The sequence below is a fragment of the Vipera ursinii genome, assembly GCF_947247035.1.
Source record: "Vipera ursinii genome assembly, chromosome: 2".
Taxonomy (NCBI): Eukaryota; Metazoa; Chordata; class Lepidosauria; order Squamata; family Viperidae; genus Vipera; species Vipera ursinii.
In genome coordinates, this window is record NC_139513.1 from 60,306,787 (window position 1) to 60,318,791 (window position 12,005).

At 43.3% G+C, this 12,005-nt stretch overlaps 1 protein-coding gene across 1 annotated transcript in view; it reads left to right on the forward strand.

Moving 5' to 3' along the window:
• The first annotated feature begins 5,164 nt into the window (after nt 1–5,164).
• The window catches only part of PHF2 (PHD finger protein 2), a 148,939-nt gene continuing 142,098 nt past the window's right edge, over nt 5,165–12,005 (forward strand). Inside the window, exon 1 of the mRNA XM_083352228.1 lies at nt 5,165–5,820. Within this exon, the coding sequence (XP_083208354.1) occupies nt 5,723–5,820 (98 nt within the window). The 5' untranslated portion in view covers nt 5,165–5,722. The remainder of the gene's footprint in view (nt 5,821–12,005) is intronic.

The following is a 12,005-nucleotide window of genomic DNA, read 5'->3' on the forward strand; positions in this document are numbered from 1 at the left end:
TCTGATCAATTATCTCCTCATAGGAATTGATGGAAGCAATTGGAGTATATTGATTCCATTCTGTCTTCTAGCAGCAGTGGTTACCATTTACAAGATTACAGTGACACAAGACATGATTGGTTATTTATGGGATTCCTTACTGCTTGCTGAATAATTCTAAAGGTTATAGTCAACTTTTCTTTACTACCGGTAGCATTTCTGCATTTTGGGAGGGGGGGGAGAGTGCAATATTTATATTAATCCATGAAACAATCATCTGAATAGGTGTATGCAATTTCATCTGGATTACCTAAACAATAGCTACTTTTAAGGGCTACAGTGTTGCTAAAATATGATCTTCTAGACAGTTTGTTGCCACAACTGGAAACCAATCACATAGCCCATGTGAAACTATACTAGAACTTAAGATTTCAAGTTGTCCCATTTTTTACTTACTTAGGTACATATACATATACATATAATATCTAACCACTATGGTATTTCTCTAAGTATATAAGGATGTCTGCAGGCTTGACACCAGATGATTCTTGGTGACTTCAGGACCACAGGGTAATTGACAGAAAGAGAGGAGAGATTTGTCTCTAAGCTGGCAAAAAATATATATGCTGGCACAAATTTTATTGCCTTTACCATTGAGTTCTTTTTGGCTTCAGTAACAAGGCCAGCAAATGGCCTTGTCCCTGACAGGATAAGGAAAGCAATCATGGTTTTTCCTGGATTAGTTTCCCTTTCTAAGGAGTATAACCTACACAGGAAGAACAATCCTGAGTCATTCTCCCTTGTGTGACCTGGGACTGGCTTGACCTGGGCATATACAGGTGAGTACTTTGAAAGTTGGGTTTAGCCGTTTGTCAGGTTGACTAACTAATAATTTAAAGATACAGAAGCTACATATACAGTCTAGTCTTCAGCCCAAGCCAAAATATCTATGTGGGAAGGGATGTGTCTGCTACTGCCTAAAAGTCTGGGCAACTTTAGGCCCTGTATTATATCATCATCATCATTATGGTCGGTCACACAGTCATCTGGATGTTTAGACTGGATTTGGCCTTTTAGTCACCTATCAAATCCTTTCCAAGGACATGGGATAGGCAAATGTTGTTGTTTAATACTATTAAATAGTAGTACTATTATTTAATAGTATTAAATAATACTATAGTATTTAATAATACTATTGTCACAGGAGCTGATCTGTTTCAATAAGCTGCCTTTTTCAACTGACTGGTGGGGATTTTGTCAATGCCAATGGGGTTCAAGTGGTTGTTCCAGATATTTTGGGATTACACCCAAAGGCATCTATTATTATTGGTACTATCTTTGCCTTCATTTGCCACAGACATTTTATTTCTATTTGCAGGTCATTGTATTTTGCAATATTTTTCCGTTTCTTCTGCTGTTTCCAGGTACTGCCACTTCAAGTATTATTCAGACTTGTTTTTCTTATTAACAGTTGTTAAATCTGCAGTGTTATGTGGCAGGTGCTTGCCTGTTTGAATTCCAAACTCCCAGAATACTTAACTTCTTCATTTTCTATTAGGTACTTTGTCTATTTTTTGGTCCCATCAGTGCAGGCATTCCAATGCACCATTGTTGCTAATTTGTTATGCTGTTGTTTGCTGTTAGTCTGTGCAATCTTGTTGCAGCAGCTAATCAGGTGGTCTACTGGTTCTTCAGCTTCTCTGTAGAGACAGCATTTTCTATCTGTTGCTATTTTCTCAATTCTCACTTTACATGCAATTTGTTCTTAAGGCTTAGTCTCATGCAGCCCTTCTGTAACTTTCTTTAACTTTCTGTTCTTAGCCTTTTCCAGGTGTTTGTTGTTGTTGCCAGTATGTTTTTTAATGTACTGACCATGTAATATTTTGTCTTACCATGTCTCTTTTCAAGGCATTTCTTTCTTAGTAGTAATAGAGCTATACATTTATATTTACATTTAGTCAGGAAAAATCAAAGGTATAAGTACAGATTAGGCGAGAACTGGCTCAAAAACAGTAACTGTGAGAAGGACCTTGGAGTCTACTGGATGATCACTTGAATATGAGCCAGCAGTGTGCAACAGCAGCCAAAAAAAGCTAATACAATGCTAGGTTGTATAAACAGAGGCATAGAATCATGAGCACGTGAAGTATTAGTACTGCTTTATAAAACCCTAGTAAGACCACACCTAGAATACTGCAACCAATTTTGGTCACCATGCTACAAAAAAGATGTTGAGAGTTTGGAAAAAAAAATCAGAAAAGAGCAATTAAGATGATCAAAGGCTAAAACATATGAAGAACATCTGCAGGACTTGGGTTTGGCTAGTCTACAGAAAAGAAAAAATAGGGGTGACATGATAGCAATGTTCCAGTAGTTGAGGGGCTGCCGCAAAGAAGCGGGGGTTGTCAAACTATTCTCCAAAGCACCAGAGGGCAGGACAAGAAACAATGGTTGGAAACTATTCAAAGAGGGAAGTAACCTGGAATTAAGGAGAAACCTCCTAACAGTGAGGACAATTAACCCATGGAACAGCTTGGCTTTGGAAATTGTGGGTGCTCCATCACTGGAGGTTTTTAAGAAGAGACTAGAGTACAGTCACTTGTCTGAAATGGTATAGGTTTGCCTGCTTGAGCAGGGGGCTGGACTATTCTAGCTCTATTTTATTCTATTCCAGCTCAATTCTATTCTATATTTTTATCTCTTCTTTAAAATCTGTACCTCAAGATTGCAAACATATTGCATACTTCATACTCCTGCTTGATATTTTCCTCACAAGAACCCTCTAAGATGGGTTGGACTGAGAGTGGTGGGCCTGGTCACCCAGTCATTGTTAACTTCATCACTGATAAAACCTTTTCTAGGTTCATTCCAGAGCAGAAATTAAGTGAGGACAGAAGGAAAAAAATGTTACTTTAAAACTGCATCCGCTAAAGAAGGTTTTAAGGTCACATACCTGTGATTTGGGGATGTGCTAAAGTCAAAACAATGAGGTCATGTCCTTTGGAAAGGTCTACTGGGACATGTTTGTGCTGCAGGTAGGACATTAGTATAAGCAATTACTATAAGGACATTAGTATAAGCCAGGGGTGTCAAACTCAATTTCATTGAGGGCCACATCAGCATTGCAGTTGCCCTCAAGGGGCCAGGTGGGTATGGCCAGGGTGGGCGTGGCCTACTGGGTGGGCATGGCTAGAGTGCATATGGCCTACTGGGTGGGCATGGCCAGCTCTACATCGTTGCATCAAGGGTGCCTATGGGGGCCTGGGCAGGAGTGGGACAGATCTGAGGGTCTCTGGCAGAAGGAGGGTCTCTGGGCCAGGGCCAAGGCAGTGGGGGCCGTTCCCTCACTGTTTCCAGGATGGCTTCGCGGGCCGCATGAAACCAGTTCGCGGGCCGGATCTGGCCCCCGGGCCTTGTGTTTGACATGTCTGGTATAAGCAATTCAGCTTGACAAATGCATTCATATTTAAATAAAATGCACAGATTCCACTTAGCAGCACCAAGATACAGTAACGTGCATAATCTTGATGATACCAACAACAATAATGTCCTCGTGCAAATGCCATGACTATGTTCTTCTATTGCTGTATCAGATGCAAGGATTTAAATTTTAACATTTGTGTGGTGATGTCATTATGCAGTTATCATCACTGCCCTTCACTGGGGTCCTTGCCCCCCCGCCCCCGCAGACACCCATGTTAAAAAATATTGGAAAATCTATTAATATGGGAACATAGTTATAGTTCTAAGGCAAGAATAAACTCAGAAGGATCCACATTTTAAATTTGAAAAACAGCGTGGTAACTCTGGCCAGGGCAATTTACCCTATCACACAAGGAATGATAATGAACTGTGGTAATTACAAATAAAGCCACCTTTATCCGATACAGTACACACCTATATATAGAAGGGTCATAATGTGCCTTGGGGGTGGGGGAAAGCAACAGGAGGTGGCTAGCATGCCTTGCTGGCAAATTTTTCAGTGTCACTATGAAAGCCAAGAATGGTGAACCAACAGCTTTAGCCCTGCATGAGTACTTGGCAAGATTACTAACGTACCCTACCGAAAAAATTAAAGATAGGTAATAATCTGGAGCGGGGGGGGGGGTGGTAACAGGGGCGGGGGGGGGGGTAGGCTGTACTACCGCGAGAGTTAACGTATGGCCACAACCGTGAATTAAAGCAAAGCAGCAAAGTGACACGTGGTACTTTCAAAAACTTTTGAGCAGGGATGGCGGGAGGGGAGGGGAGGGGCTATGCCAAGAGTAGCGGTTTTTTGACAAAGCTACAGGGGGCTTCGTTTCAAAAAAATTATTTTTATGGATTCACGGGAAATCGCCGAACGCCAAAAACGGGAACGCCTAAGAGCGGAACTGCTACTTCCTCGGATCAACTCTCTCTTAGACTCGCTTCTACTTTCATTAACAATTAGAAAGAAAGGAGGCGGAGTCGCACTTTCGTTTGTAGGAGCGAAGCCTCAGAAGATTTGCCCTAGAAGTTTATTACCCCAGCAAAAATAACTTGCTCCCTCTTCTTAAGTCAGTTCTGTTGGGGGGGGGAAGGGAGAAGGGGGGAGGGAGAAGGGGGGAGAGGGAGAAGAAGTAGAAGTAAGGGTGGAGAATTTGTTCTAGTTTGTCCTCTCAATTTCTTTATCCCCCAACTCTGGTAAGCTGGAAGAGCGAAAAGGAAGCAGGCTGTTAAATAAAGGTATCTCAAGAACTGAAATGTTTTAAAGCAGAGTGTGTTGGCCAAATTTTCCATCTTCCGTTTTATTACATCAGCTGATGCATCGATTCTTTGCTATCTACATAATTTCCACCCGAGCTCCCTTAGCGGGGAAGAGTTTTAAGGACGAGGCTCCCGACTGCAGGCACCACTTTTGAAGTCGCGGCAATATTCCTCTCCTTTCAATGAAGCTTTTTCTCTCCCGCTCCTTGGCTAGATCGTTTGTAATTTTTTTTTAAAAAAATCTCCCCTCTTAGCACGCCTCCCTGTTTATTTTCCAGCTTTGAGAGTGGTTGTCTTCCCGTTCCCCACCACCGCCACCCTTTTTAATATTTTGCACGGTGCCAAGCTTGGGAGTTTTCGCATATTCGCCTCCCCTTTTCTGCAGCCTCCCTCCCCAGCCCCATCAGAGGAAATATTACAATGTTGCAAGCTGACGTAAGGACATTACAAGGAAAGGGCTACATTTCGGAGTGTTTATGAAAAGCTTCGGTACTGTACTGTCACCAGGGGGCATGCATTAGAATGCATTTCGTTCAACATTTGGGATAATGATCATTTAGAAACCACTACGGCCAAAACAAAAAGAAAAGCAAGAAAACGGGGGAAAAAAAAGAGCGAGCGGGCGAGCTTCCAGCGAGCTTTGGAACCGGCGCCAGGCAGAGGAGCCATGCAGCCAAACTTTCGGGAACCCTTGGTTATTTTTTTCTGACATTGCAGCTCGCCCTTGAGGATCGCTTACTGAATTCTCCGGATTTTGTTTTGCTTCTTTTTTACCCCCCCCCCCCAACCCCACTCCCTCCACCTCTCCCCGCCGTCTCCAGGCCCGGTTGATTTCGCTTGCCCGTGGCGGTAAAGGAAGAGAGAATCGAGCGAGCTCCCCAACAGCGAGGAAGCCGCAGCAAAACGCCCTGCCTGCCTGCTTCTTTCCGCTGCCTGGCTGGGCTGGCTGGGCTGGCTGACTCTCCCGCACGGCTCGCTTGCCTTGGGATCCAGTGTTGTTTTGAAGGGAGCTAACATGGCGACGGTGCCCGTCTATTGCATCTGTAGGCTGCCCTACGACGTAACCCGCTTCATGATCGAGTGCGACGCCTGCAAGGACTGGTTTCACGGCAGGTAACACAAAGCGATCGGGCCTTTCCTCTCCCCCCCCCTTTCCCTCCCCCCCCCGCTCTAGGGCAGAGATCCCCTTCCTATCGCTCGGGGCCTTTCGTCTCTTTGGCTCGGCAGGGCTGGAGCGGCGAGAGCGAGCGAGCGGGAGAGGAGAGATGGTGGGCTCCTGGCTGCCGCTTCTGCTCTGTGCAGTTTTCCAACAGGCCTTTTTGGAGAAGAGGAGGAGGAGCCACTCTCTCGTTTCCCTCTCTTGTATTTTTTTTTTTTTTGTGTGTGTGTGTGGTTTTGTTTTTGTTTCGTAAATTGTCGAGCCCGGGCATACACAATGGACTCCCCCCCCCTCCTTCCCGGGGCTCTGGTGTCAAGGGGCTGCGGGTAGCGGTGGTGGTGAAGGAGAGAGCTATTGTCCTTCACTCGGGGAGGGACGGCGGGAGGACTGGCTGACTGACTCGCTTGTGCTATAAAGGGTGTTTCTCCCCCTTTTAAAAAAAAAATTTTTTTTGGAAATTATTATTTTACGAGCTCCTGGTTTCTGGCCGGCTGCCTCCCTCCCCCATCGGGGGTCTTATTGGGTGGATTCAATGGGGAGGGTTAAGGATTTAAGGTTAGATGCTCCCCTCCCCTCACTTTCTCCAGAGAAGGCATGGGGAGAGCAGAACCGAGGGGGGGGGAGGTTGAGGAAAGCGGTTCCATAATGTCTGGCTAAGAGGGAAAAGCCAGCCAGCCAGTCCCGGGAAAGATCCCTACCGAGCAAGCGGGAACCGCAAGGACTGGGGCAGCGGAGGCGGCTCCCGGAGAGCCCGCGCTCCGGGCGGTCACTTGCTTCGCGTCTCCTGAGGGAGGGGGGTGTTTCCTCGCCTGCTGGGCGCCGCGATTTGCCCGGGGAACGCGCGGGCCCCGAATGGCAGCGAGGAAGCGGACAGCCAGGGCTTCCCCGAGAGCCGAGGCCACACCAGGGTATTCCTGGCCGCGCAGGCTGCTGAAGCCTGGCTCTGACGCCACTTCGCCTCGGCTAGACTCCGCTATGGAGCGAGCGAGCGAGGGGAAGCCGAGTCCCCGGCCGCCAGACTCAGCCCGAAAGGTGGGCGGAGGAGAGCACAGAAGAATAGGCGAGACCCCTTTCTGCTCTTCCTGAGGTAGCGCTGTCTGGTGGAAGACAACCCCCCCCACCCCACTCCCCACCCCCGGTTGCCACGTCCGCCTCTTGACACTTTCACGGTACCCCACCCCCCTTTTTTTGTTTGTTTGTTTCTTTTCACCAAATGAGATACAAGGGGTGTGTGTATGGCTTCTTGGACCCAGTCCGGGAGACGGCTGGGGAGGTTAATTCCCCGACGCTCCCCGGTCAAAGCTTGCTTTGGCTGCCGTCTCCTGGGCGGCGGGCTGCTTTTAATGCGCCTCGTCCACCACCGTCAGCGGTGGAATCTGAGACAATGTAAGGCGCAGGGGCTGGAAACTCCCTCGGCCACCCGCTCGTCTCCTTGGCTTTTGATGAGTATTTGATTTGTGCAGGAGGGCTCCCCGCCCCGCCGCCTTTGTCAGGCTTTCTCGGCGCTTTAATTATCACTTCACCTTGCCCGCGTCTGCCTTGTTTGCAGGGACTCTCTGGATACCGTCGGAATATCAGCCTGATCTTTGTGCCTCGCGGTGGCGGGGTTGTGTTGCATGCGGAAGGCAGACGCGTCGCTCATTTAAAATAAAAAAAATAAAAAAATAAAACATGGAGCTGCGGGAAGAAGGGGAAGGGACTTCGGCTGGATTTCCTAGGAGTTCGGTCTTAGGTAGTTTGCGATATATAGGTCTTGTGGAAAACTGAGGCGCCTCTGATGGAAGCCGGGGACGCCGAAACGACTCGGATCCGTAGGTCCGGGCTGCCGAAATAAAGCTCGCGGGTGAGGCGCTTGGTCGGCTCTCGCGGGCTTTTTTCTGTGAGGCCAGTCCGCAGGAGTTTCAAGGACTTCGGTGTTCTGTTTTGAGTGTGTTCAGGGCTTTAGCCGCGCATGGGCGATGAGGTGTCTCTGATGAATAATCTTCCTACGATTCGCTGCTGAACTTCATTGCAACTTGGTTTCTTGTTAGCAGCAGGCAAGGGATCAAAAGCAGGTCGATACTCGGGAAACTCCAGTGCTCCAATACTGGAAGTTTTTAAGAAGAGACTGGATAGCCATTTGCCTGAAATGGTATAGGGCAGGGGTCGGCAACCTCGGCTCTTTTAGGACTCGTGGACTTCAACTCCCAGAATTCCTGAGCCAGCTATGCTGGCTCAGGAATTCTGGGAGTTGAAGTCCACGAGTCCTAAAAGAGCCGAGGTTGCCGACCCCTGGTATAGGGTTTCCTGCCTGAGCAGGGGGTTGGACTAGATGACCTCTAAGGTCCCTTCCAACTTATTCTTATTGTTCTTATTCTTATTCTTATTCTTATTCTTATTATCTCAATTTCAAGGGCAAGGATGATTGCCTCCCCTCTGAGGGATAGACAAGGTAGCTTTAATTCACTAATGACTGAAGGTGGGGTTGCTTTGGTTATGCTTTTTTATGTTATTGCGGTAATTGTTTATTCTGTTACTTTGTGCATTACTCTGGACATTATGAATGGCGAAAAACCATTATCAAAATAAGTAAGTCACTGTCAGCCTGAATGGGGAAATAGGGCATTGTTAGCCTAGTAGTGTATATTTTTCATTTTTAAAAATTAAATTTATTTCACTATGATTTCCCTTTGTGTCATCCATGCATTCAAGTTGCGAACAACTTGAATATTAAAATGTAACAAAACATGGTTTTAATACTTATCAACTTTTTGCTTCTGTTTAGTTACAACAGAGGTCTAGAAAAACCGTAATAAAGGTGAGTGACGATTTCAGGAATATTCACACAGTTGTAAGTTGAAAGCCTTAAATAGTGATGCAAGGGTTAGGTTCACTCCTTTCTATGGGCGTGATGCAGTATGTGAATGGTGTATATTTCTGAGTTCTAAAGATTACAAAGTTGGATAATTCCCCTAGAAAATTTAAGCATCTGTATTTATTTACATTACTTCCCCCCCCCTCATTTTTAGGGTAAGGGGGGGGGAGAGAGCAGATTCATTATATTGTAAGTCCCACCACACATTAGCTACCTTTTGCAATAAAGACAGCTATTAAAGAAAAAGATGTGAAGAATGCATCTAAATAAGACTTTTGTGAAATAATTTTGCTGAGTAATTGAAAACAGGTAGCATTCAAATGTACAAAAAACTCATACATATTGTGTAATGACAACATTGTGTTGCCGTTATCATTTCAAAGAGGAACCTCTCATATACACAGCAAGGGGAAAGTTAAAAACACAGAACAAAAAAAAATACACAAAGATTTCCTCCAGAAAATAGGATGATTTGGATTAGTTGCTGTGATATTTTTATATAAAATCACAGCAGCTAATGGGTATCTGATCAATTTAACTGAAAAATGAAAAACTTATTTGGAAGGTCTCTAAATAGTACATTTTTAAAATGTGTCATCTTTATCAGCTATAGATAAATCCAGCATTATGTTTATATTAATTCTGAAAGTATTATTATTTTTTGTATGTATTTATGAACTTTTGTGGGGAGGATTGGTGTTCTCAAGAAATATGCATTGGAAGTTTAAATCCAACTCATCTGCAAGTTACATGTTAGAGGAGGCTGATTTACTTCTTGCATTGTGTCTATTTTTTCAGTTTTGTTAACTATGGTATCCTGGCATAAGATTATTTTTTAAGATTTGAAGTGTGATATCTTCAGTTCTGAATAAATGCAGATATATGTTTAGACCATTCAATTTTAATGGATTTCACCAGAATACTAGACCAATAATCATCCCATTTTGGGAACTATCAGTTTTCAACATATCTGTAGACATTAATTATAGTTATTTTCATATCTCACACTAAAGATTTCTTAAGTTTTGGTTTAGCAAGATGTGTATAGATTTAGCTGTTGTTTACATGTAGCTTGATTATATGTGTATTCATAGTCAATAGAAAATACTTTTCAGTTGAAGTGTATAAGATTGTATCCTTTAAGCATAAATACATCTTATCACATCTGGTTTTAAAAATAAGACATAATCATAATGATGTAATAAGTAATGATGCAATCATTAATTATTATGGTATATTCTTCATATAATGTTAATTATATAGCATTAATTGCTATCTAGTGTTGTGATGTTCTAGATCGGGGTGTCAAACTGCCATCCCGCAGGCCAGACGCATCACGAGGAAACCACGCTCACCCCATTGCTGGCAATGGGGAAAAAGTTCTGATACGTTGCACAACGTCACGTGATGTCGCGAGTTTGACATGTCTGTTCTAGATAGTTTATCTATACAAACTAGGAGGAGGCAGTCTCATTAAGGAATCACTTTGGGGTTGCAGGTGTCATTGAAAATTGTGGTTTGGGTGCCTTTTATCAGCTTTAGGTAATATACCAATTATGAACTTATTTGCACATATGCCTAACTATAACTGCTCATATTTAAGCAATATTTGTATGGATTATTGCAATCTATTAACTATGTGGCGGCCTTTGGCACTGTATTCAGCCAGCCCAAGTTAGGATAGTGAAATTATTGCTTTCAGCCTGGGATGAATTCTTCAGTAATATTATGCAGATCTTTTGTAGTCTTCACTGTTTTGACTGTTAAAACTGTGGAGGATCAAATGCTACCCATGGAGGTTGCTTAACTTCCAATGCACGTTGTGATGGCAGTTAATATCAAGGACTACCTATGTTCAGTACCTGAACACATGCCACCCAGTGTCCACAGGGAAGGTAAGAGGATCAAGTGATGTAATTTGTGTCATAATCTCACTGTAAAAATGGTACAATTATATAATTTGCATCAGTTGCATCGTGACGTGACTGATACAAATTATTATTACTACTTGCACAGGGAGATCATGAGGTATGTGAAATCATTGTGACCCGTGGCTCATGTGCCTATCCCTGTGTAAAAGCAACTGAAAGCCCTGTGATGATCTTTTTCTGCCAAATGACATTGGGTTGCCGCTAAAAAGAAGGCTTTTGCATTGATGACACAGCTGTCTTTAGAAGCTATAGTGGTATCAGAATGTCATGGTACAAATGAAGCAAATTACGCAATTCAGATCATTTGTTCAGTGTCATGATACATGTGATGTCACTTGCTTCACTCCCTCAGGATAGCCATGAATGGTACTCCGGCTATGAAGTGACTGCATGAGGGAGATTGCTTGGTTGCTGTTTTTGTGCCTGTTAAAGATGTTTTCTTTTGACAAGTATTTAGTTTTTAAAAGTGCTTATACTTTCTCATTTTGCATGCCATACTTTTATTTTCATTTCAATTGTATTTTTCTTAGTTTGTTTATGTATTATGTTTATATTCACTTATTAGCACTTTAGAATGGAAATGCCCCGATCTGGAAAACTGTGTATTATTTATGAAAAATATTTCATTTAATAAGAATGGGAGAAATAATCCAACAATGGGTTTCTTTTGAAGAACAGTCTTTTCCAAATTCTAATCTGTATAATTGAAGAGTAATAACATTCAGAATTCCAAAAGAAATAAAATATCTTGAACCATTTTGGTAAGATTTACACAGTTTTTACTTGTACATTGTTCAAAGTAATAACATTTCCCCCTCATGTTGAATGAGCTTGTTCAAGCTGAACAAAAGACCAGTTTTATATAATTTTACAGCCTGTTTTCAAAACATAAAATATGATTTAAATAACTGAAACAAATAGAAGTATAAAAAGGATTTTTGTTATGGAATTGTAATGGCAATTTGTAAAAGAAATCCATGATGTTTTGAGAAGTTACAGGCTCCGTTAAGAAACTAATCAAGGAGAGAAGCAACCTAGAACTAAGGAGAAACCTCCTGACAGAACAATTAACCAGTGGAACAACCTGCTTCCAGAAGCTGTGAATGCTTCGACACTGGAAGTTTTTAAGAAGAGACTGGACAGCCATTTGTCTGTAATGGTATAGGGCAGGGGTAGGCAACCTCGGCTCTTTTATGACTCATGGACTTCAACTCCCAGAATTCCTGAATCAGCATAGCTGACTCAGGAATTCTGGGAGTTGAAGTCCATGAGTCATAAAAGAGCCGAGGTTGCCTATCCCTGGTATAGGGTTTCCTGCCTGGAAGAATTTGGACTAGATGACCTCCAAGGTCCC